The 26,101-nt window shown below is 33.3% G+C and overlaps 1 protein-coding gene across 5 annotated transcripts in view; it reads left to right on the forward strand.

Moving 5' to 3' along the window:
• Positions 1-26,101, forward strand: part of LOC106056771 (uncharacterized) — a 40,561-nt gene continuing 14,460 nt past the window's right edge. The window contains exons 1-26 of one of the 5 annotated variants that reach the window (XM_056040623.1): positions 1-202; positions 816-955; positions 6,207-6,288; positions 6,833-6,921; positions 9,882-9,973; positions 12,639-12,656; positions 13,687-13,830; positions 14,037-14,196; positions 14,325-14,405; positions 15,310-15,438; positions 15,882-15,962; positions 16,678-16,855; positions 17,448-17,584; positions 17,693-17,806; positions 17,935-18,012; positions 18,505-18,579; positions 18,682-18,815; positions 19,674-19,805; positions 20,009-20,182; positions 20,573-20,736; positions 21,263-21,388; positions 21,854-21,917; positions 22,194-22,362; positions 23,314-23,496; positions 24,736-24,854; positions 25,522-25,678. In XM_056040623.1, the coding sequence (XP_055896598.1) occupies positions 896-955; positions 6,207-6,288; positions 6,833-6,921; positions 9,882-9,973; positions 12,639-12,656; positions 13,687-13,830; positions 14,037-14,196; positions 14,325-14,405; positions 15,310-15,438; positions 15,882-15,962; positions 16,678-16,855; positions 17,448-17,584; positions 17,693-17,806; positions 17,935-18,012; positions 18,505-18,579; positions 18,682-18,815; positions 19,674-19,805; positions 20,009-20,182; positions 20,573-20,736; positions 21,263-21,388; positions 21,854-21,917; positions 22,194-22,362; positions 23,314-23,496; positions 24,736-24,854; positions 25,522-25,678 (2,940 nt within the window). In that variant the 5' untranslated portion in view covers positions 1-202; positions 816-895. Of the gene's footprint in view, positions 956-6,206; positions 6,289-6,832; positions 6,922-9,881; positions 9,974-12,638; positions 12,657-13,686; positions 13,831-14,036; positions 14,197-14,324; positions 14,406-15,309; positions 15,439-15,881; positions 15,963-16,677; positions 16,856-17,447; positions 17,585-17,692; positions 17,807-17,934; positions 18,013-18,504; positions 18,580-18,681; positions 18,816-19,673; positions 19,806-20,008; positions 20,183-20,572; positions 20,737-21,262; positions 21,389-21,853; positions 21,918-22,193; positions 22,363-23,313; positions 23,497-24,735; positions 24,855-25,521; positions 25,679-26,101 lie in introns of all 5 variants that reach the window. The other 4 variants (XM_056040624.1, XM_056040625.1, XM_056040626.1 and 1 more) reach the window with 4 other exon arrangements.

Here is a 26,101-nt window from a genome sequence, read left to right on the forward strand (position 1 = left end):
AAGTTTGTTTACTTTGTGCTGTACATTGTTATAACCGACCTAGATCTCGATCTATATCTAGATCTAGGTCAACTGTAGACTAATTTCTAAATGCTAATACTAATTATAATACACTCTAGACACTAATTAAAGATCTAGACATAGATCTAGATCTCTATATTTATAGATCTAATACATTATTAACGGTTAACGTCAGGCTAAGGTTTTCTAGAGCATTTATTTTCATATAAGACTCTCTGGAGTCTATTCTATAATAGACTATATACTTCACTATCGTGACTATAGTTAATAAATAATATACATTATAATAATAATACATCTATACTATATAGACTCTAGACAGTATACTGAGTATAGAGTCAGCTAGAATTTCTTAGTATTAGTATTAGATCTAGAATCTAGTTAAATCTAGTATTAGAGTCTAGTAATAATAATTAGTCTTATTATATTATTATTAGACAGTCACAGTAGAATCATCATCTTCATTTATTATTTATGATACAGTAGTCACAATACTCAATAGTGTCAAAAGACAGTCACAATAGAATAGAAATTTAGAATAGATAGATTTTAGATCTAGCCTCCACTACAAGTCAACGTCAACATTTACTACAAAATAGTCTACATCACTACTAGTCTAGTAGATCAGATCTACATGATGAGTACATGATTCATTTCATGTTTTAACTAGGACTAGAGTCTTTACTAGCTAGAGTACTTTTATAGTATTTATTATAAACACGTTACACAAACATTTAGATTTTAGATATAGATCTAGAATAATATAGATCTAGATCTACTATATTTTGATATAGAAATAAAATTAGATTCTAGAATCTAGATCAGTATATTGAATAATATAGATTTATAGATCTATTCTTGGTCTTACAATAAAATGAGTACCAATACAAGTGCAGTAACTAATGTTCAGCTCTGGGTTTCTGAGCTAACTATGGTAAGTTTCTTAACTTAAATCAGGATTGTTTGTATCCCCCCCCCCCCCTGCCATATTTATAATATATGAGTGTATTGTTTTTTCTCCCCCCCCCCCCCCCCGCCATATTTATAATATATGTGGGTGTAATTAAGCTTCATTACATTCTGTTCCTTTATTCTTTCAGAAGACGTTTATTTTACCCTAGAATAGGTTCTTCTTGAAATTAGGGGAAAGACACCCTCCCGTGCCTGCCAGGAGATCTATAAGCTCCCTCAGCGAGGTTGGGGTGGAGCACTATTGCTGGTATTTAAAACAAAAAAATGCATATTCTGAGGCAGTGGCGTCACTAGGATGGGTGCCACCCGGTGCGGTAAGATCAGGGTGGTCACTCTCCACCCCCCCCCCCCCCCCCCAGTATTCCACTTATTCTTCCGAAAAAAAAACTATCATTGTTTAGTTCTTTAATCGAAATAATACAGTTCGTTGATTGCTGTTACACAATGTTAAAATGAGTATCGATTCTATTTTAATTATTGTTTGTCTCTGACATTTTATCGTTAATTATTAGGCCTACATATATGAACATCTAAGATTTTTAAATTAGAAACAAATTAAACATCCACTGAACATGCTTTCCTTAGTAAACATTAAACAGCTCTTAACAGAAACCTTTTAACATTATAGTCACATATAGTGCTAGTTTCCTAAAGACGACTAATGAATAAATGCAACTTTATGAAAAGTATATTGACCGGTACAAACACTTGAAAAGAATTTTGTAAAATTTTAACATTTAAAAGTTTACAATAACTTTAGAAAATAAAAACTTAAATTTCCTTTTCAGGATTTCAAATTTGAAAACATATAAATAACTTTAAATGCAACTTCGTTTTCAATGGACAGCATTGCTTGATATGAAATTTGTTTTTCAAAAGTTTTTAATAGTTGTTAATTAACTTTAGTTTTGAAAAGCTTCATTTCACATGATGCTAAGTAGGCATACCACCTAGACATGTATTTGGCAAGAAACAGTTAAAGGCTTAAATCTAAGGCTGGTAGAGATTCGTTGACGTCCTTCAAAACTTTGCTGCATTTTAGTATTCTAGTTTTGATAATTCTGGCCCAGTATAAAAGAGATTGATGCACTCAGTATTAACCTCTTGTTCTATATTTGAATAGTGAATCCGGCATTTTAAGATTATTTTCCTGATATTTTCATATTTTTAAACATATTTTTCTGTTGCAATTACATGCTAGTTTGATTTGACAAAAGTTATCTCAATAACATTTTGAGCTAACTTGTCACATATTTCGTAGAGTAAATGATTAACAGCTCTAGCTTGACCACTACTTTGCCAATAATAAACACTTCAATTCGAAGGTACTCTTGTGTTTAGTTGACTTTTTCCTCAGTACATCTGCCAACAAGAAAGTCAAGCAATGAAATGAATGCATGTATTCACAGACAGCTGACAGCTGTCTTTGCGCTGCGCCTCTAGTGTTAGTATTTTCAGAGCGACGGCAAAGATTTTCACGCCACACTTTCATGAAATTGTTCCATCATGAGTCTAACAGCAACACAATGAGCACTCCAGCGATTTGTTCATATGAAACTCTATCATTAATTAAAATATCCCATCGATTGTTAAAAGCGGCAAAGAAAGAAAACATTTTTTCTAGAAAACCGAAAAAATGTATTCTAGAAGCATTTCCTGATTAAGAATTTTGACCACATAACTTAAATAAACGGTGTACACATCCTTCAAATTTCTTTTCAGTTCTTCATTTTTACTGTCTGCACTTCTTCATGAATCCTTGACATTGTAGCTTTATTACCATGTCCCTGAGCTCATCACATCAACACTTTAAGCCTATCTCTTTCCAGTCGTTTTAAATTATCAGAACTGATACCCTCAGCTTTTGGTCCACTTAAAAAGGAATATCCTACAACATTTCTGTCATTTAAACATTACCATTGCGACTGTTAATATATCTTACAACTTCAGAGATCTTTGTTAGGTGTGCTGTAATACAAGATACCAGAGTACCTTGCAGCATTTATGTCTCTGATAAGTAAATCCCTTATTTTAAAAGTGGTTTGCTAAAACATTTATAAACTCTCTGAGTTTTGGTACAGGCTTGGAAAGTAACTTTTTTTTTTGAATCGCTGCCTTGCAATCGTATAAGTTATTATTTCAGCACTGGGTCTTATTTGGATAATATTTCCACAATCCCAAGAAAACAATGCCATTATTCATTGAAAATTCTTCTTCAATTCACCACCATGTACCAACTTTTTCTTTGCTAGAAAAAATGCGATAGTAAGCAATCTATATGTGCAAGATATTCCTCTGTTTTTCCATCTATACGTCATTCATAGCAATGACTTCCCTGTCAATTTTTTGAAGCTTAAGTCCGGCTGCCAAAATGTTCCAAATTTGAAAGCCTGATAAATGTTCTTCAGTCTTCTTGCGAGTTTCTCATTGTGGACATGCCCACTGTTTATCAAAAAAAGAAAATCTTGCTATTGATTTTTTCCCCATGAAGAAAAGGTTTATTCAACCATTCTTATGCTTTATGATCTTGCTTCTGTCACATTTTAAAGTTGATATTTTGAAAAAAAAAATTTTTTGTGAAAAGTGCCTTTTTTCCACTTGGGTGTCACCTTGTGCGGACCGCACCCCCCTAGTGACGCCACTGTTCTGAGGTACAGTGCATTATCATGCTATTAAAAAAATTTAGTTGAGAAACCAAATCTGCTTTTCACTGTACTTTAATACTGGAGCCCAGCAACTGGTAGAAATTACCCCTCTTGGATAGGCTTCATGAATTCGGTGACTAGTTTGCTTTAGATTTCATATCAAAAGGGGAACTTTTATTGTCAAAACCATCTGTTGGGGGTTTTAAACTAAAACATCTCTGGAGGTTTTTTTTTTAAACAAACTCAAACCTCCCATAGCTATGCTAATAGAATTTGGTGACTGTAGTATGCTTTAAAATTTAATGTTTTTTACTAAAAAACTCTCTGTGGGGGGATTTAAACTCAAAAAATTATCTGGAGGGTGTTTTAAGCATTAAGCCCTCTGAAGTGGGGTTTAAACTCAAAACTCCTTTGGCTAAGCTTATAGAATTTTTTGACTGTTTGCTTTAATTTTATATTGAAGAGGTGGTATTTAGCTTCAAACCCCGCTAGATGTTTTTTTTTAAACTCAAAACCATCTGGAGGTGGTTTTTAAACTCAAAACCCCTCTTGGCTGCGCTCATTGAATCTGGTGACTGTTGTATGCTTTAGTTTTATATTGAAAAGGGGGTTTTATCATAAAAAAATAATTTTGGAGAGGTTTTTAAACTTAAAATCCCCCTTGGCTACACTCATAGAATTTGGTGACTGTCGTTTGCATTATTTTTTGTTTTATAGAAGAGTTGGGTTTTAACCTCTAAACCCCCTGGAGTTGGATTTTAAACTCAAACCCCCCCCCCCCCCCCCCCCGGCTGCGCTGAGGCAAGTGATGGTTTATTATGAAAATCTCAACTAAAATAAACAAAATTAAAGCAAAAAATCATTCACAAAATTCCCCCCCTGGGGGTGATGAACCTCAAAATGCCCATGGTACCAGGTGACCAAACTCGCACTGTTGAATGATTTATTAAGGAAAGATATTAACCAGTAGTCATTGCTTTGTGTTCTTTTGTTCATGTCAGTAAGAATAGAGAGTCTCTTAAGTGCCCCTACAGTCTAGAAAAACTGCAGCTCATGATGTCTTGTCGATTTACATTGCATGTTTTGCATAAAACTATTGGTCTATAATTGCCTTGGAAGAAAGTCTTTGCAATGTAACTCAAATGGTTAGGTTCAGACATTTAATATTGCAATTAGTATATTCAATATGGCTTTAGTACGAAACATCAAGGGACGCTAAATCTCTAGGTGATAGGGTAAACCATGTAATTTGTAACAAAGTAAAATGGCGCCTTTTTCCTAAGAGACTTAAAACATTGCATTAGTATTCTATAGAAGTGTTTCTGTTGGGCATCTTTCTTACACCGACAACCTATTAGGTCACTATAAAAATTGCCTTTGGCATACGTTTTTCCCCCATATGGGATATGTGCCTTGCCCAGTGTAACTCTCGGACCCTAAGAAGTCCCTCTATAATGTCTATAGTGGCAATCGCAGCAACATTGCTGTTTGTAGTGCAGTCTTGCCACCATATGTCCACGATGGAATGCAAACCATCTTTAGTGAAAGCATTCAAGAAGTCTTAGCTGCTTCTTTATAGAACCCATGTCTCAGATCCATATAGAAGGGTTGAGAGATCCACTGCTTGGTAGACACTGATTTTTGTTGGCATTCGGAGCTATTCATTTTGCCACTAAAAGGGTCTAAAAGCACTACTGGCCCTGAAAATCCCTCTCAGAAGAAATGATGAAAATAATAGAGTGTAGAATAAATGAGAATTGGACCAGCTCACATCCCAGTCACAAGAAAAAGGACGCCTATTATAAGCTATCTCGACATGATCAACGCATAATTTTTTGACTCAGAACCGGACACAACAGTTGAGACAACATATGTTTTGGAAGCTAATAGTTGGGACTAGCCAAACCTGCCCTTGTGAGCATCACTAGAGAATGCTGACCATGTCCTTCAAAGCTGCATTCTATATCAAGAGGCCAGAACAAGACTCTGGCCCAAAACCCTCCCATAGAAGAAAAATTATACGGAGAACTGCCTGATCTGGAAACCATTGCGCAGTTTATCTCAGATATAAGATTACTGATCTGAACCCTCCAAGATGTAAAATGAGAATGAAGAAGAAGAAGAAGACTACTGGCCCTGACCAGACGGTTATCAACCTTCCTTAAAAGCTATGCATGATTTGATACTATGCTTCCTAGATATATGAAGTGGTACACACACACACATATGCATACACACACATGCATACATACATACATAGCACGCACACGCACCCACGTGCGCGCGCACACACACACATATGCATACACACATATGCATACATACATACATAGCACGCACGCACCCACGTGCGCGCACACACACACACACACACACACATACATATTACATACATACGCCTTACTCTCTGCTTTATATTATAAGATATATTATAATAAATAGTAAATACTAGATCTATTAATGTAAAACTTAAAGTAAAGTGTTAATGAATATGAGTGAGTTATATTATAAAAGCTATATATAGTATATGCTAGCCTAGGTTTTGATATATTTTTCATTATCTTCCAGAGCATTGTAGTCAGCATCATTGTTATTGCTGTTACCGTTTTGGTTATTCTTTTCTTTGGGGTATGGAAGTACAAATTAAAAGGTATGTTCTTCTGTGTAAACTTATATTTAATTTAGTAGTTAGTTTGCTGTAAGCATAATTAGTTAATATTATGTACTATTAATTTGGTTGTAGCTGTGGCTGAGCATTAAATCACTTGGCTTCCAAACCAGGGTTAGAATACTGGTGAAGACTGGGATTTTAAATTTTGGGAACCTCTGGTGCCTCCGAGTTCACACCCAGCTCTAATGGGTACCTGACATTAGTTGGGGGAAAGTAAAGGTGGTTGGTGGTTGTGCTGGCCACAGAAACAGATGACCTTTACAACATCTGCCCTATAGACCACAATGTCTGAAAGGGGAACTTTACTTTACTTTTACTATTAATTTACTAGAAAGGTTTGGTGGCTGAGTGGTAAAGTGTTTGACTTCTGAGAAGTGAAGACTGAAACTTCAGAATTTTTAGGACCTCCCATCCAACTCTATTAGGTACCTGACATACATCCCCCACCATTGGGAATGTAAATGTGATTGGTGGCTGTGGTTGTTTTCTAAAAATTTAAATATTTCATTCATTATTCTCCCAGTGCTACCCAGCCAGACAGAGGCAACAAAAAGGTACAGGTTTCGAAAGAGAGACAAAGTTATGTTCTTTGGGAGAAAAATGTTGAGAAAGGTAATAGGCTTATAGTTTTGTTTAAGTTTTCTCGCAACATTGATTGTATACAGTTGAGCATAGTAAAAGACTTAGTAGATGTAACATCTAGCATCAATTGATCAATATACATTTCTTAACCCATTCATTACAATTTTGGTTTTTAAGAGGTGTATTAAACTCTTAAGCAAAGAAAGATAACTGTATCTAGAGTAGGTATACACCGGATAATAGTTTTTTATATTAGAGCATATAGTAAAATATGATATCCAGCCAGAGTCGGATACCTACATCTCTTATAAATAGCTCATGTCATTGAACATTTTGTGCTAAAAACATTAATAACCTATATTCATATTTCATATAATTTCTTTTTTTTAGTTTTATTTACCTTATTGTTTTATACTTTATTACTGATTGATAAATTGAAATTTAATAACATTTATTAGCAAATAGACCTATCACAAACTAATCTGTTTAACATATGAGGGTGTGTGTGTATGTACGAGGCCACCAACTGTAAAGGGGGAGTGTGGCAATGTAGAATATATGTATATATAAATCTCTCAAATGTATGTGTTCATGTATTTCATACCATCCACTGATCATCAGGCTTGTATTTTTAAGGCCACATATCGCTTGGGCTTGATACTGATAGTGGTTGTTAGTTTATAGATAATAATAATAATTTAATTTATAGAGCGCTGTTAACAAACAAAGTGTAGGCTCAAGGCACTGTGAAAACATTACAAACATAAACACGAGAGCTAAAATGACAAACTAATCTAAAAAAATTTAAACAGGTAGGTCTTAATGCTCTTTTTGAATGTAGTGTAGCATGTTGTCTGTCTGAGATCAATTGGGAGTTAGTTTCGAATCTTTGGTCCGTGCACTGAAAAAGCCCACAGTCCATAGCTTTTGAGGGAGAAACGTGGCACCACTACAAGTGTTGAGTCCATTGAGCGCAGGGCTCTCTTAGGGACATATGGAGTGATTAGTTTGCTTAGGTACAATAGCATTTCTTTATTATTGATACATTGATAACAAAATGTGGCTACCTTGTAGTCAATTCTTGCTTTTACAGGAAGCCAATGGAGTATGCACAAGAGAGTAGTAGCGGAATCTCATCTTGTTTGTCTTAGAACTATTTGTGCAGTGTTGTTCTGAATTAGTTGCAGCTTGGCGATATTGTCGTCGGGTATACCTGCTAGCACGATGTTGAATGCCACAGCTAGCTTTTTTGTTGACTCCTTTGTTAAATATGGTTGTATCTGGCCTAATCTGCGCAGCTGCAGATAAAGATCCTTGCAGAACTGACTTATGTGTGGGTCGAAAGAAAGTGTTGAGTCAAAGATTGTGCACTCCTAAACAGCTAGCTTTTTTGTTGACTCCTTTGTTAAATATGGTTGTATCTGGCCTAATCTGCGCAGCTGCAGATAAAGATCCTTGCAGAACTGACTTATGTGTGGGTCGAAAGAAAGTGTTGAGTCAAAGATTGTGCACTACATGGACAAAAGGAACCTAGCAGTTTGTGATAAAAAAGTGAATTTGTGCTCTCGACTTTTGAGATGTTTTTCTGAGTGCCAATCGTTTAGTACCCTGACCACTGCTGTCTCCGTGCTACAGAACTTCCTATAAGCAGATTGAAATTCTTCCAAGAGACAGTACTGTTCAAGATGAGAAAGAATTTGCGCTAACACGATGTGCTCCAGAAGCTTTGACAGGAAGGGCAGATTTGATACCGGGTGAAAGTTTTTTAAGACATTTTTAAGACAAGATTGGATTTCTTTAATAAGGACCTGATGAGTGCATGCTTAAATTGCTGTTAGATAATTGAAATCTGAAGTGTTGTATGTCATCTTCTTCTTCATCCTCATTATCATTATTATGTTGGAGCCATTAGATGAACTTTGCAGTGGTTTCCAAATCAGGGAGCTCTCCATATAGTTTTTCTTTTTATAGGGGTGTTTTGGGGCCAATGTCTTGTTCAGGCCTCTTGGTAAAGAATGCAGTTTTGAAGGACATGTTCAGCATTCTCTGCTGACACTCTACATGGGCAGATTTTACTAGTTCCAATTTAGAGCTTCCGGAACATATGTTGTCTCATTCTGTTGTGTCAGGTTCTGAGGCGAAAGATTAGACCATTGATCTTGTCAGAATAGCTTATAATAGGCATTGTCTTTCTTGTGATTCAGAGAGCTTGTTTATTTCTCCTTTACTCTGTTCATTATTAGTTTCTTCATTTCTTCTGGATAAAGTGCAATGTTTAATTGTGTGTTTGTTTTCACAAACTTGGAAAGTGTGTCAGCCTTCTCATTTCCTTTTAGTTCAATATGTGCTGGTATCCATTGAATAACAGTTTTTTTGCTGTCGTTGTTGAGCTTTATAAGTGCTGTCTTGAGTCGTTTCATATAGGAGGAATCAGTTTTCCAAGCTTTGGAGGATTGTTTTCATGCTGGATATACTATCCTGTGCAACCCTAATCTCATGGACATTTTTTTACACCCAAAAAACACATTTGATGCCAAAAAAAAAAACACTGCACATTTTTTAAAAAATGCGTATTTATATACATTCCACATTGTATTGCACTAACAGCTAATTGACTAATGTTTGCAAAGTTGATTTACAACTTACCATGGTCAGAAGTTTTAATCTAATGATGCAAATAGGTCAGTGTACATGTAGGGTGTATTAGAAAGAAATTTTGTTATGGCTGCTGGGGAAAAGTGCAACAGATGGGACTGAGTTAGCAAGTCTTTCTTCCATTCTCACCATATGCATGTAGGCTCAGTAGAGCATACATGGGGTAGCCCATTGTAGGCTATGTTAGCTCTCATTCTTAGTCTTTATGATTCCCTAGGCAGATGTTTCCATGGAGGTGACGAGAACTGGAATCCTCTGCCCTTTCCCCTCTCTTGCTAAACAGAATTATTTTATTTTTAATCTGTTATATACTTGGTATTTTATCTAATTTTCAGGTGAAAAGCTTCACACGTAACACTGTTGGAGGACCAGGTGGAGGCATGAGGCGTAAACCAAGTCACAAGCAAATGATTGCAAGAATTAGAAGGTTCAGAATTCTTTCTATATGTAAATTATCTAGTGCCTATAGAAATAGCAGTTTTGTTCCTAAGAATACAATAGTATGAGCTTATAACATCTTAAGGATATAAAAAAATTGAAATGCAAAAATGTATTTTAAAATAGAAAACTCCTTTAAAATTTAATTTTTATACTGTGCATTATTCATAGATTTAAATTTCCAATTAGTGAAAGTTAATTTGAAAAACTAGTTGATAGTTTGTGTTTTAATTTTTTTCTATTACTGCTAATTAAGTCTTTGTGGTGATAGCTTCTGGACATGTTTTAGGTTTTATTTGGACTGTGTAAGAGGTCTTCATTGAATTTGTCTGAAACCAATTTTCTCAGTTTTATTTCTATGTGCAAAGTTTGAGAACTATATGTGGCTTGTTGCTGTTCTCTCTTTCTCTATCTTTTATAATGGCTGTGAGCATGATTATTCCTTAGTGAATGTGTGTTGAATTTATTGTTTGTATTTTTAATAAGGCTTTAGAACTTGTTCATTTTAATATGGCATTATAATTTGCTCATTAAACAGTAGCAGAATTGTAGCTTTAATGTTGGATCATCTCTTTATAAACAGTGGACATTTGGAATTGTAAATGTACATCACATCAGAATAAATTCAGTCCCTTGTTTGTTAAAATGTTATATGCATTTTGGAAGGGGGGGGGGGGGTTGCAAAAAAAAAAACTTTGGTTCCTTGTTTTTCTTGATTGTGAATGTTTTGAAGATATTTTGTTAGATTTGAAGACACAGATTAGTGACTTATTGTTATGACTTTATGTTTCAACCTTCAAGTCTTCATTGGTACTATGTGGTAGAAAAAGAAGACAATAGAACAATAGAAAATGTTTAATTTATTTTTTTAACATAGTTCCTTCCTTCTTCTCTTCCTTTGTCTTGCTTCCTTGCTTTCTTCTTTCTTCTCTTCTTTTGTCTTCCTTCCTTCTTTCTTCTCTTCTTTTGTCTTCCTTTCTTGCTTCATTCCTTCTTCTCTTCTTTTTTTTTTTTCTTCTTTCTTCTTTTCTTCTTTTTTTGTCTTGCTTCCTTCTTTCTTCTCTTCATTTGTCTTCCTTCCTTCTTTCTTCTCTTCTTTTGTCTTCCTTTCTTGCTTCATTCCTTCTTCTCTTCTTTTGTCTTCCTTCCTTCTTTTCTTCTTTTTTGTCTTGCTTCCTTCTTTCTTCTCTTCATTTGTCTTCCTTCCTTCTTTCTTCTCTTCTTTTGTCTTCCTTTCTTGCTTCATTCCTTCTTCTCTTCTTTTGTCTTCCTTCCTTCTTTCTTCTTTTCTTCTTTTTTTGTCTTGCTTCCTTCTTTCTTCTCCTCTTTTGTCTTGCTTCCTTCCATCTTCTCTTTTTTTGTCTTCATTCCTTCCTTCCTTCCTTCCTTCTTTCTTCTCTTTTTTTGTCTTCCTTCCTTCCTTCCTTCCTTCTTCTCTTCTTTTGTCTTGCTTCCTTCCTTCTTCTCTTCTTTTGTCTTGCTTCCTTCCTTCTTCTCTTCTTTTATCTTCCTTCCTTCTTTCTTCTCTTCTTTTGTCTTGCTTCCTTCTTTCTTCTCTTCTATTGTCTTGCTTCCTTCCTTCTTCTCTTCTTTTGTCTTCCTTCCTTGCTTCCTTCTTTCTTCTCTTCTTTTGTCTTCCTTTCTTGCTTCCTCTCTTCTCTTCTTTTGTCTTCCTTCCTTGCTTCCTTCTTTCTTCTCTTCTTTTGTCTTCCTTCCTTGCTTCCTTCCTTCTTCTCTTCTTTTGTCTTCCTTTCTTGCTTCCTCTCTTCTCTTCTTTTGTCTTCCTTCCTTGCTTCCTTCTTTCTTCTCTTCTTTTGTCTTCCTTCCTTCTTCTCTTCTTTTGTCTTCCTTTCTTGCTTCCTCTCTTCTCTTCTTTTATCTTCCTTCCTTGCTTCCTTCCTTCTTCTCTTCTTTTGTCTTCCTTCCTTCCTTTCTTCTTCTCTTCTTTTATCTTCCTTCCTTGCTTCCTTCCTTCTTCTCTTCTTTTGTCTTCCTTTCTTGCTTCTTCTCTTCTTTTATCTTCCTTCCTTCCTTCCTTCCTTCCTTCCTTCCTTCCTTCCTTCTTCTCTACTTTTGTCTTCCTTTCTTGCTTCTTCTCTTCTCTTCTTTTATCTTCCTTCCTTCCTTCCTTCCTTCCTTCCTTCCTTCCTCTCTTCTTTTGTCTTCCTTTCTTGCTTCTTCTCTTCTTTTATCTTCCTTCCTTGCTTCCTTCCTTCTTCTCTTTTATCTTCCTTCTCTTCTTTTGTCTTCCTTCCTTCTTTCTTTCTTCTCTTCTTTTGTCTTCCTTCCTTCTCTTCTTTTGTCTTGCTTCCTTTCTTCCTTCTTTCATTTCTTTATTTTCCTTCCTTCTTTGCTTCCTTCCTGCTTTCTTCTTCCCTCTACATTGTTTCAGAAGAGGTTTATTTGACATTTCTACTAACATATCTTCACATACATGTTACTCGAAATATTTTTTTACAAAATGACTTGTTTAAGCCATGTAGTCAAAAGAAGTTTTTCTACATTGTATTTAAAGTTCTAACAACTAGCTTACAGTTAATGAGGACTGAGACTCAACCTGAATTTTTTTGTAACACACTTTGCATATGTTTTTTTTTTGTTTGAATCTATTACCAACACACTAAGTGTATAATGACTTTTATTTCTACTACCAGTGCCATTGAAGAAACAAGGTAAACAGACTTCACTTTGAAATATCAAGCACAAATCTTTTTTAACTCAGTGGCTTTAGATTTGTTTTCATATAGTCTGTGCATGTTGATTCATTTAGTTTTTATCTAGCTATTACATCAAGGTAACTGGCTGTGAAGCGTTATATATTTCACATAATGTTTTGTATGATTAATGTATATACACATATCATAAAAGTTCAGGGACTCAATGTTAAGTATTATACTGCATATCCTATTCTAAAAGCAAATTTATTTTGGTTGATTCTGTCTTTCCCTGTGTTTACTCTGTCTTTGCTTGTGACTTAACTGACAATGTCTATAAATTTCGAGCTTAACTGGAAATGCATACCTCTGATACAATCTTATCTTTAAAAAAATGTTTGTAGTATAAACCCTTATTTCTTTATCCCAGTAATATAATGTTATCCTCAATTTTGCTAATTAAAATGTTATTGTCAGTAATTTAGTATTTACTTTTATCAAAATATATTTTGTATGGGTGGGACGTTGCTTAATGTTGTTGTTTTAAAATATATGTATCTTAGTTTAAAATGTGTTTGTTTGTTTCAAAGTGTTTTGATACATCTTGTTTTTAGTGTCATCACTTAGATATATGAAATTGTTGACATAAAATAGGAATTCTAAAAATGTGTTTATGAGGTATTAGCCACCTTAAATGTAGCATATATAACATTTTTTTCTTCTAAATTTCACTGTGTGTACATTTCTGTATATCACATCACCTTATAACTCTTCTTGATTAACACTCTTCCATCATGTAATATTTGTTTATGTTTACTAGAGTCATAGTAGTAGTATTTTCTCTTTATTGTTGTTCATTTTGATATTCACACAATGTGTGTGTGTGTTGATTAGTGCTAAAAGTTTTGATTCAATAGAATCATTTCTTTAACCAACTATTATGACTTAATATATCTGTCTAGCAGCTTTAATGGAGGCTCAACATAACTAACATGAAATTACTTTTGGGCACAGCAATTGTTGCATAATGACATTGTTTTATTGTCAGGTTCCTGGCTCATAGGAAAGATCCAAGCAAGCCCCGGTTGAAACAGCAAAGTCCACCACAGTCTTTTCTTGAAGCTGATTGGTCAGATATCAATGATGACCACAGATTGCCTCCAGAAGTTCTCTACATGCTACGTAGTATCAGGTCAGTAAGATTTTCTTGATTCATTTTCTACATGTACTCATTTGATAAGTGAAGATTCTCTGTTATCATATAGAGTTTCTAGAGCTGATTCTTTACCTCTATGCAAACAATAAAGCTAAAGGAAATATTTCACAGCACTTGAACTCATTCATTGAATATTAATGTGATTCATTTTCATCCAAGTTATTGTATAATTTCTATTTCAGGGTGTTTGGTCATCTAGAGAAGCCATTCTTTCTGGAACTGTGTAGATACATGGAGACCATCACACTCAGGGCTGGTCACTTCCTGTTTAAAATTGGGGATCCTGATGACAGTATCTATGTTGTGCAGAATGGCATGTTGGAAGTATACATCACAGATGTGGTCAGTGAAGGAACTATTCTCTTATAAATACCTGTTGTTATATGACATTGGAATAAGTAAAGGTTTATCATGCTATTTTTTGCCACTCGTGTCACTGAATTCTTTATTTGTGCATTTTATGATTTCAGGATGGCACTGAACATCTGATCAAACAAGTGGCCACTGGGAACAGTATCCACAGCCTTTTATCCATCTTGGATGTACTCACTGTCAGTTTTCAGTTCACATTTTGACCTAATTTACTTGTTTAAAGTGCTTATGTTTGTCTTCTTTTTACAAAGCTTATATCAACTCACTATGTCTGTCTGTGGAATTTTGTGCATGTTATTTCTCCCACTTGCCATTCTCGGATCAAGTTGAAACCTTGCACTATTATTATTCATTGTTAATGAATTAATTTAATAAATTAACCTATTAATTAATCAATTAATCTTCATTAATTTTGTTTTATATATGAATATACTAAGGCTAAGGTGGGTTAAGCCTAGTGTAGAGAATTAGGCCATATGCTAAAAATTGTAAAGTATAGACTCTATTAACTATAAAACCTTCTGTACTTATAAATACTTTTATAGCTCAGCGGTTAATGTGTTGACCTTCCATCATGGAAGCTCGAGTTCGAATTCAGACACCAGCAACTTAAAAAAAAAAGCTTTTGAAAAAGTAGCATGGAAACCTTTCAGATAACCCCTCACCTCCAAATGGTCCAGAAAAGTGATTAGCTATAGTGCACTGAGCTTTCTGTAAGCATGGAAACCTTTCAGATAACCCCTCACCCCCAAATCGTCCGGAAAAGTGATTAGCTATAGTGCACTGAGCTTTCTGTAAGCATGAAAGTTGCTAAACAAAAACAGTGAAAATAATTTCGATCACACAAATTTATTATTTGTTAGTCTATATGTATTACAAATGACATGATTGATTCAAAAAATAATTTCACTCAATATAAGCTTTGTTTTTTTTTTACCTTTAAGTTTTTGTTTAGTTATTGCACTATATGTATATATTATCATTATTTATTATACATAGCTTGTACTTGTTTCATTATTACATTTTCTCTCTTTTTTTTTTAAAATAAATATCTAATAACTCGACTCTGTTCCTTTTTGTCAGGGTCATCCTGGTTCTTTTAAAAGTGTTTCAGCAAGAGCTGTTACAGATTCTACAATTTTGAGACTCCCTGCTCATGCCTTCAAGTCAATGTTTGAAAAGTTTAACCAGTCAGCAGTTAAAGTTGTTCAGGTTACTCTTTATGAATTTAATTTACACTTGTAATAGTGTGTGAAAACCTCTCTCATATTTATCATGATTGTTGTCAATTAGCGTTTAACGTTTTCCTTTGTTTTTTATTCTTAGTTGTCATGTTCACAATTCAAAATAACTTCTTTTATAGCCCTTATTTATTGATCTTTGAAATGATTTTATTTAAGCAATTTCCTTTCTGCTACCCACTTTATTGTCATTGTCAGTGTAACTTATCAAATTGATCGCTGTAGACCAATACCTATTTGCTACCTACCTTATGGGAAATGCAGTTTTAAATAATGTGTTTTAAAAGATTATAAGCTTAAATGTCAATTATTGTCAATGTCAATTTCCTCAAAGATAATAATATAAAGTAAAAACCATGTACAATTATTGTAAAATTAAGGATCTGTAAAACAAATAACTTTTATATTTGGCAGATCATTATGATACGTCTTCAACGAGTAACGTTCTCTGCTTTGCACAATTATTTAGGTTTGAGTAAGGAGCTGCTGAAATCTGTAAGTCAAAATTACTGTTCTGCAAATATAACATTTAGCAATAAATTGTCAATACTGTATTGTGATTATTTGTGATTGGATTTCTTTTATTTTCCCAATCTAACATGAAATAATTTTTTTACAGCCTGGGTGTAGTTTTGGACACATTCATATCTCTTATTCAACCTGATTTAATTTAAAGTTGTTATAATAATACAGGATCTTTTTCTATCAAATTCTCATATTTGTAACTACTCATTACAAAGATTTCTGATGGACATGAATGTGACAATATTCTATTCAACAGTAAATCTTAGAGCTAGTTTTAATGTTTCTATAGTTCAGACACTTTTGTATTTAAAATGTAATAAGTTAACAGATTATGTAAATAATTGGGGCTGGCTAGAAAATTATTATAAACTGTTGACCTATCAGTGCAAAAGTTTTATGGCAGTACATCTAATAATTAATTATCAAATATATTAAAAAAAAAAAAAAAAATCTATATTTTAAACATCTATAAGATATTTTAATCTTTTTTTTTTTATTTACCATAATCTGTGTAATAATTTTTACAATAATTATCATCAAAATGACTAATGATTACTTAGAACATTCTTTATTTTGATCAATTTTTATGTATGAGATTGGCCTCTCTATATTTGATTCAGAGATTTTGTGTCTGTCTATTAACTGGAAAGAAAGACAAGAGTTTCACAATGCTTTAATGTTTCAGGATGTTCATGTGGATCCCAAAGATCTTCATATTCATCGCATTAACCGTACAGGTACAGGCTCCCCAAACATGGGAAGTCCCTTGAGGCATCCACCAAATTCTAACATTGAGCCAACAAAAGATGAAGATAGCATTTGTCTTGGAATTACAATTGGAACAGCACCTAAAAAACCTTTGAGTATGCCACCACTTTTCTTAGAATTACAATTGAATCACATTAAAAATCTTAGTTATTAAACAATCATAATGATATGACACTGTACTTATACAATGCCTAAATTTTGCTTAGTTGCATAAGTATGCCATCTATAAAATCTCTGCAATCTTCTATATAAATTAAAAGTCTTTTAAAAGTGTATGTAGATAGGCATATGTTATTTTTTCTTGTTGTGGTGAGATTATAATTCACCTAATGAAATGAAGAGCTTTCAATTGAAACTTTGTTGCCATTTGTATGGAAGCTTTAAGATATCTAGCTTTTTAATGAAAGCTGGTTGAGTTTACTTGTTATTTTTTTATTTAGTCTGTTACTTAAAATAGATCTTAGCTTCAGTACCATGTTGATTATTATATTATTATTTATTAAAATAAGAAAACATGCAAATAATTGAAATAGCTATATGTTTGTTAATTAGAAGCTATTATTCTTTGATATTTTTTAAATTCTATTTCCAATTCATTTAAATTGATCTAGCATTAATTTGAATTAGAAAAAAAAGTGTTGTTTTTTCACATGATAAAATTCAGACATCATATTTTTTTTTGTTCAGTCAGCAGACCACTGAGTGAATCTGGCTCACAGTTGTCAGACTTTGATGCTGCACTTATGAGAGCCAGGGCTTCAGTATCAGATGATAAAAGTATCGTGTTGAGTGGATCACCTCCTAGAAAAGTGAATTTCACTCAGGTTTCATTCTTTACTTTTTTTTATTGGACTTGATTTTTTTTTTTCAATATTAAAGTGATTGAACTACTACTTAACAAAGTGATTAATTCAATTGATTTTTTTTTTCAGCCTGGTTTTAGTGAATCATCTCCATCATCTTCTTATCGTTCACGAAATATTCCTGATGAAGAAATGATTTTAAATCTGGCACTCAAAGATTTGATTTCTATTCTTGGACTGAAGGTTTGTTTTAAACCAATCAGTAAATAAAACAAATAAGCTAATATAAATACTTGTAGACAGAATAAAATCAAGTACAAAAATTTTTGCAACTAGTCAATGATTACATCAACTGTTTCACCTCTTGACAGGATCCAAGTCTTCTAGATTGTAGGGTGAAATTAAGTTTTGTTTCTTCTGGTTCATTGTTATGTAAACAAGGCGACCAAGTAAGTTTTATTTATTTATCAAAAACTTATTATGCAGTCAGGTTGTTCATTGATACATAATGTCTAGGTGGTTTGTAGAGTTACCATATTTTAAGTGCATCGGCAACCTTTTAAGATTATTTTCATATAAAAATAAATACATGCAGTTCTGAAGTGCTAGTGGATTTTTACATCAAAGTGCACTTTTTCTAAAATCTTAACTTATTTCAACTTTTCAAAACCCATGTACTAAATAAATGTTTGTCTATGCCTAAAGTACCATTATCTGCTTTTGTTTCTTATTTAGACTGAAAATATTATCTAAGTACCAGTTTTGATGTGGCTATGTATAAGTTCTAGTTTTCATGAGTTGAGATAGTGATCAAAAGTATAACACTTAACTGTTTCGAAGGCAATGATAGTTAAAATGTTGGCAGATTAATCTTTGAAGCTCCACAAACTTTAATGCATTTATTTGTTTGATTGTTAGTTTCCTTCATTCTTCTCCTGCAGGATACAAGTTTGTTTTTCCTGGTTAAGGGAACAATCAGTGTCCTGCAAAATGTTGTTGGTGAATCTGGAAAAGAGGTAATATATAAGTGTTGTTTGTTAATATTTATTGTACTTAATTGCATTGTCCAATATTTTAATTATGTATTGGATATTCATTTTTTTTTTATTTGGTCATAGGTTCTAATGTTCCATGCTGAGCCAGGGGAAATCATTGATGTTCTAAGTGTACTGACTGGTGAGCCTTCTTTTTTCACCATGAGGGCCAGAACAGATGCCATCATGGCAATCATCACTAAACAAGATTTCTACCAGTACGTTCTATGCTTTTAAGCAAATGTTTAACAAAATGGAAATTATAGCCTGTTTAAATAGAGTATAGCCATTTGCAAACTTACTATTAGATGTTTAATTATTGCAAACTTACTATTCGATGTTTTATAATTGCACTGTTGCTTTTTTTTTTTTTTTTCTCTTCTATTTTTGCAAATTAATTATAAAATTCATCACGAATTAAGTTGTCTTTATGACTCAGCTAACATTTATTTCACTTCACTTATGTTGTACAGTGTACATATGTAGGCGGCAAGTGAAAAGTCTATTCTATTTACAGAGAAATTCTAACACTAATATCAATCTTTGATAAAAAATTTATGCTCATATTTTTAATAAGTGATTTGATTATAAAAAGATCTTCTGGTGCTAAGACTATTAACATTTAAATAAAGAATTTCTTTTCGTTTGTGCCCCATTAATGCATCTATTTATATGCCTGAACTTGTTTTAAATATATAAATATGTCCATTTATCTAACTACCCTAGCTACCTTTCCTTACTTTAGAAACGTACCAATTTGCTCTGATGTATTTTAAATCAAAATCTTTTGTAGTTAGAAATCATCCTGAAACACAGAAGTCGAAAATAGTAAACAAAAAATAATTTAAAATAGCAACAACTTTTATTGAAGTGTACTAATAGTACAAAATTAGTCAATTAAGATAAAAGCATGCAACTTCAACTTAGAAATGTAAATGATTTTAATTACCAAATAATTGCTCCTGACTTTTACTTTCAGTTATTTATGTTTTTAATTGAACGATGATCTTTTCATATTTAAAATTGATCTTCCTTTGTGTTTTAGGGTTTTATATTCTTTTTTAAACTATTCCCAGAATCATGAGAATTGAACCTTTTATTGTCCTCAATTTGGCTCACTGTACAGTCAAGCGCATGTCTCCATTTGTACGTCAGATTGACTTTGCTCTTGACTGGCAGATGTTAGAGGCAGGGAAAGCTCTGTTCAGGTGAGGCTTGAGTATTCATTCACAAAAAAATGTAACATTTAGATGATATTTCAATAATACCTAAAATAAAAATCCATTTTTGTTTAAAATTATCTTTATATCATTTCTAGTTACTAAGTGATGGTTATGTGAACTAGGACTCAAAAAAAAAAAAAATTGAATAGATTAATTATAATTTCATTTATTACTGTATGTTTCTTCAGGCAAGGTGATACCAGTGACAGTATCTTCATTGTACTAACTGGTCGTCTGAGGTCAGTTATTACACTTGTTGGTGGCAAAAAAGAGTTGGTCAATGAATTTGGCCGTGGTGAGTTGGTTGGAATTGTAGAAGTACTCACTCAGAATGAGAGAGCCACAACAGTCCTGGCTATAAGGTACAGTGAAGATATTTTTAATTACTCCTTTCTTTAAACATTCATTTTTTCAGGCTGAATGCACAAAGTTTTTCCATTTTATTCCCCCCCCCCCCCCCCAAAAAAAAAAAAAATTAATTATGTTTAAATAGATAACTACTAAGAGAATTAGAATATGAGCTTCAAATAAATTAAGAACTTTAATCACTAGAACATTAAAATCATGAATCACTAATGTTATCCATTTAATAATATCTAAATCTATATCCACATTTATCTCTCATTTAATGAACCTTTGCAAATATTTATTGTCCTGATTTAGAAAGATAAGTTGTGCTCTTAAAAAATATTATCCTTTGGATTTTGATGTATTTTAATGCAACTGTTGAAATAATTGCATGTTCTTAACAGAGATACAGAGTTGGCTAAAATACCTGCCGAGTTACTCAACCTGATTAAGTTGCGATATCCTCAAGTTGTTGCAAGGCTGATACACTTACTGGGGACCAGTATCTTGGGGAATCTACAACAAAAGAACACTATGACTCTTCAGACTTCTATCTCTAGAGAAAGTGGTAAGACTCAATTAGACCTTCTATCTCTAGGGAAAGTGGTAAGACTCAATTAGGCCTTCTATCTCTAGGGAAAGTGGTAAGACTCAATTAAGGTCTTACACAATTTTAACCAGAGCACTCTTTAAAAAATAATTGCAAATTGTAGTTCAAACTGTTCCTCATATTGACATTATGTTTTCTAAGATATTGTTTACAGTCTCATTTTATAAAAGCAGTTTTAAAAGCTGTTTTTCATATGAAATACAATTTGTATAGTGATACGGTCATGAAATTAACACTTCTAAAGAAACCTATTTGAAATTGTGCAAGTCTAAGCAATGAAGTGTTTAAGTAGTTTATACAAATATTAAAATGTTATTTGATGTAAGAAAATATCCAACTTGGGATCAAATTTTAGCATTTATTCTTTTTGTGCATTTAAAAAATATTACAACTTTAACATTTAACTACATTGAAAGAACAAAGTGAAAAAAAACAAAAACTAAAGCAAATATTGGGTGTACATCTAATGATTATATTTTTCTAGATGCTTATTCCAAAATGGAAAGAACCACTGTTGCCAACTTGTCCACTATTGCTATAGTTCCAGTAACTGAAGATGTCCCAACAACGAACTTTGCTTTAGAGCTTCAGCATGCTTTACTGACTATAGGTAGGTACAATTAGTATCAGGTAGTGATTGATAAGAGTTACAACTTCTTCTGATGACTACTATAGATAGGTCAAATTTACTGAAATAATGATTCAGAGTAATAATATGCTTCTGTGACTATCTGAAGGTACAAGTTTACTCAGGTCTCTATGTTGTTAAGATTAGTATTTTTTTGGTGATAATATGCACCGTTACGGCATACTGGCACCTTTTTCAATGTGAGGAAAAAATTATTACTTTTCTTGTATTTTAACGTTTATTATTAATTTATTAGTAGTTAAAAGTTAGGCAATCCATCACTGAGTACCGGCACCTAATTTTGTACAAAAAAAAAGCACTGGTTAAGATGATGTATGTTACTTAATGAGCACAACAAGTGAAGTCTATAGAGTGACTTTCACACATTGTTCTTCATTGTTTGAATATTTGTTTCTATGAATAATTTGTCTTTATATTTGTCTCTAGGTCCAACGGTCAGATTAACTCCTGACATCGTCAAAGCAAGACTTGGGGAAGCAGCATTAGATAGGTAAAATAGAAACTAACAATTGTTTGTTCCAAAATTTTACTTTGTCAGTTACTGTTAATCATTGTCAAACAGGATTCTAATAATAGTTTTTATTTTTGTTGTTGATTTTTTCATACACAAAGAATAGTATTTTATGCTGTTTTTTTTTTCTAAAATATGTGTCTTTTTTTTTCACATAGGATTTTCTTTTTGAATTAAAATGTCAATATTTGTTACTAATAACCTCTTTTTCAGTTTCTCTTGTGTTTTAAAAGCTCTTCTGGGTTTCTATTCCAGTGTGAATGAATTCAGTTTGTTTAACTGGCTGAGTCAACAAGAAGACATTCATCGCATGTGTCTGTACCAGTGTGACTACCAGCTGACCAAATGGAGTAAGCACTGTCTGAAACAAGCTGACTGCATTCTGATAGTAGGCCTAGCACACAAGGAGCCAACCATTGGACCAGTATGAACAATACTTTATTTTTGTTGATGGAATGTTACGCCCCTTTCAGTAACTCACATAATATTGTATATAACCCCCCCATCCTTTTTTTAGCGATACTGTATATAGTAGAAAGAGTTGTGCCCATGTATAGGGGACACTACTCTGGTAGCCAAGATGGCTGATTAAAGTTGTTATGATCTTAAATGTTCTTATTTCAAGTTTGTGTACTTTCAACTATCTATCCTAACATGGTGGCAGCGGTGTACACATCTGATTAAGGTAAACGATAACCTAGAGAAACTTAAATATAAAAAAACAGAAGCTAAAATGGCAACTGCTAACAGTTTGTGTACTTTCTTATCATCGTTAGATATTTATTTCATGTTGCAAAATTAGATGCCCATGAAAGTTGAAATAGCAGAAGCTCAACTAATATTAAGTTTTTTACGCAGCCAACACAAGGAACACCTTGACCTTGACCTACATGTCCTACATTTTTCAATGATTTTATTTACTTCCCTCATTTGTAGTATTTCATCATATTGTACCATAACTTGGGTAACTTTTTTTTTCATTTGTAACTTCTTTTTTTTTTTATGTTATCAAAAACTCTCACATTTGCTAAAGAATGAAAGGAAAATGCATGCCCCTTTTATTAACGTACATTTTATTTACAAATTAATTTCATTTGGATTTGAGCAAAATCTTTATTCCTAGTCACATGGAAAGCATTTTTCAGTCCAAAATAAAATTAAAAATATAATATTAGTTTCATGTGTACTTTTTATAAGATGCTCAGTATACTCTGATCTGCATGCTATGGCATTGTTTAGTGTGTTTTGATTTACCTTCTCATAGCGTGCTCACTGTACTCTGGTCTCCTTGCTGTGGTCTCAATGCTATCTCTGATCTTTAATAAATGAGAGGTAATGCTAGTTACTTTAAAAGTTATTTACTGTATTTGATCAGATAGAGAAAGAGTTGGAGAGTATAGCTGTCCGTGCCCAAAAAGAGTTGATCCTGCTCCACAAAGAGGACACAGAGAGCCCTAAAAATACAGCTGAGTGGTTGAATGTTAGGGGCTGGCTTTCCTCGCATCATCACATACGCTGTCCTAAACGTGTTTTGAGATCCAAGTCTCCTGCCAAAACTGTAAGTATTCTCACTGGCTCATCTAATTATTATAACATATGTCTTTATTATCCTTGAAACAATGTGAAATAATAGCAAACAAAATAGGCTGTTATAACCCTGGTGGTTGTGTGGATAGGGGTAGTGGTGTGTGTGTGTGTGTGTGTAGTCAGCTGACACAAAATGCCCCAGGCCACTAGATGAGTGGTCAACCATGCCGAGTTGAGACAGTGAGCCGCGACAAGTGACAACACGACAATTCAGGAAGAATTTGCGTTGTGAATAGTACTCACATCAGATCAAATCACGTCAGATACATTCATGTGATCAACTAGAAAAGTCGAGCGATGTTCCGTCCGGTTCTAGAAGGCCGTTAGGGACCCTATATGAAGAACAAAGGTATCAGAGTCAGATCAGTTCACAACTTCTCGATCTATGATACGATACGTAACGACAGAGTCAACAAGGTACAGAGAAGCCAGTAGAGTTCTTGTTACAACAGTACAGAGTTGATTTGACAGTTCAGACATCCACGGCAGAACATTTGTACAGTCAATGTTACGTGTTGCCAATTGTACAATATTGGCTGTGATTTATTGGATATTAAACTTTTACATTATTTTGTAGACCTGAGTTGTCAAGTTCTTTAAGTTGGTATTGTCGTGTGGTACAGTTTGCAGAGAGCCTGAATAGTGAGACTCATTACAGTACATTCATAACACTCTAACTTAACCTGTAATGTTAACATCAGAAAGTGGTATTGTATAGTGTTCATCTTTTCCAGAATCATTCATTTATTTGTGTGTGTATAATTGGATTAGCTCAAATGGATACCCGACATTAGTTGGGGAAAGTAAAGTCAGTTGGTTGTTGTGTGGACCCGCACTGACACCCTCATTAACATCGGCCATAGAAACAAATGACATTTACAATATTTGCCATATAGATTGCTAGGTCTGGAAGGGGTAGAACTTCACTAAAACTATCGTTGTGTTTGCTCTTGGCCATTTCATTGAGTAGACTTGAAGGTTTTCTTTCAAGCATTTTAGAAACCATCCTCTTAACAAAACTGGTTTTTGACTCAGAATTTTTGTAATTATCATAAAATTTTTATAACTATTCATGATTTGTGTAACATCACTAAAATCAAAGGTTCTAATAGTTAAAAGAAATGTTTTTATGTCTTAAATGTTAAAATAATAACTCTTTTTAGTAAAATAATTTTATTAAAGAAAATATTTTCTGTTTCCATTTTATTAGCTGGAATTATACGAACATCTGTTTAAGACTGAGCCAGACAGGATGGCAGATTTTTCACGTCTTGCAAGATTCTTAACTGGTACATCAGTTGGTCTCGTACTTGGTGGAGGAGGTGCCCGGTAAGCAAACATTTTAGTAATAAAAGCATATATTTGCCAGTGATGGAAAGCTCCATCCTTCAAGCTATGAAGTAGCTTTCTTATTGCCTAAAAGTTTGAGCAAGAAAGTGGTTTGAATGCTCTGCTTGTTTGATTCCTTTTTTGATAAGCTAGAGATAACTTTCGCTAATGACTTTTATGAATGTGATATATACAATGGGCAACTGCAGACTTGTTATCCAGGGCTTTCAAAAGAAGAACCATAGCTTCTCTGCCCTTCACCCAAATAGTTTGAAGATGGGTTAAAATAAATACTGTCTTTCAGTGCACTAGTTTCTCTATGTACTAGTTATACTCTTTTGTTTTGATTAGTAAGTTCTAATCCTTAAGTTTCATTTAAATGTTTTTTTTTAAATTATTAGAACAAGCACACTTTCTTAAAAGTGGGTTGCAACAACAACCAATGTCTTTCCAATTCAACAAAAATTTCAAGAAATTTAAAAAAAATATACACTCAAGAGTATTGAAATTAAGCATGCTTGCTTTATGTCTTGGATTAGTATGCCATAGAAAATTTCAAATAGGCTTGCTGATAGTTGTAAACATTGTGATCATTTATTAAAAAGATTTCACTTGTAAATTTCAAGGAAATACAGTTTTAAAGCAAAATTCTATGTTTTGGTTTCAGAGGCCTAGCCCATGTAGGCATGATCAAAGCTATGCAGGAAGAAGGCATTCCAATTGATATGGTGGGTGGTACTAGCATGGGTGCTTTCATTGGTGCCTTGTGGGCAGAGGAGAGAAACTATGTGCGTTTCACACAACGAGCTAGGGAGTGGTCTGTTGTAAGTAAAGTACTATTTTAAAGAACTCTTAAGAAATTCTAGTATTTCTAAGTCAAAATATTTTTCAAATGAATTTTGTTTGTTTGTTTTTAATAAATAAATTTAAGAATGGAAAAGAGAGTGATTTTTTATTCTAGTAAGTTTGAAAAACACAAGATTTTATTGTCAGATATTTAAAGAGGTAGGCATTTTTTAAAAACTAAAAGTCCTCAGTACTCTGTTTTTGTGACAATGAAAGGTTACACAAATCTACATAAAATAAATTTGTCATATTTGCACTCTGTTGAATAACTTCTTTTTTGATAGCCTCATATTGTCCTATCGGGGACTGACCCTCTTACCCATTAGCCACAGTATGCCCAACACTTTCTATGAATTGTGGATCAGATGAACATAATGTTATTTTCTTTAGAAATAGACACA

The sequence above is a fragment of the Biomphalaria glabrata genome, chromosome 9 (genome assembly GCF_947242115.1).
Source record: "Biomphalaria glabrata chromosome 9, xgBioGlab47.1, whole genome shotgun sequence".
Classification (NCBI taxonomy): Eukaryota; Metazoa; Mollusca; class Gastropoda; family Planorbidae; genus Biomphalaria; species Biomphalaria glabrata.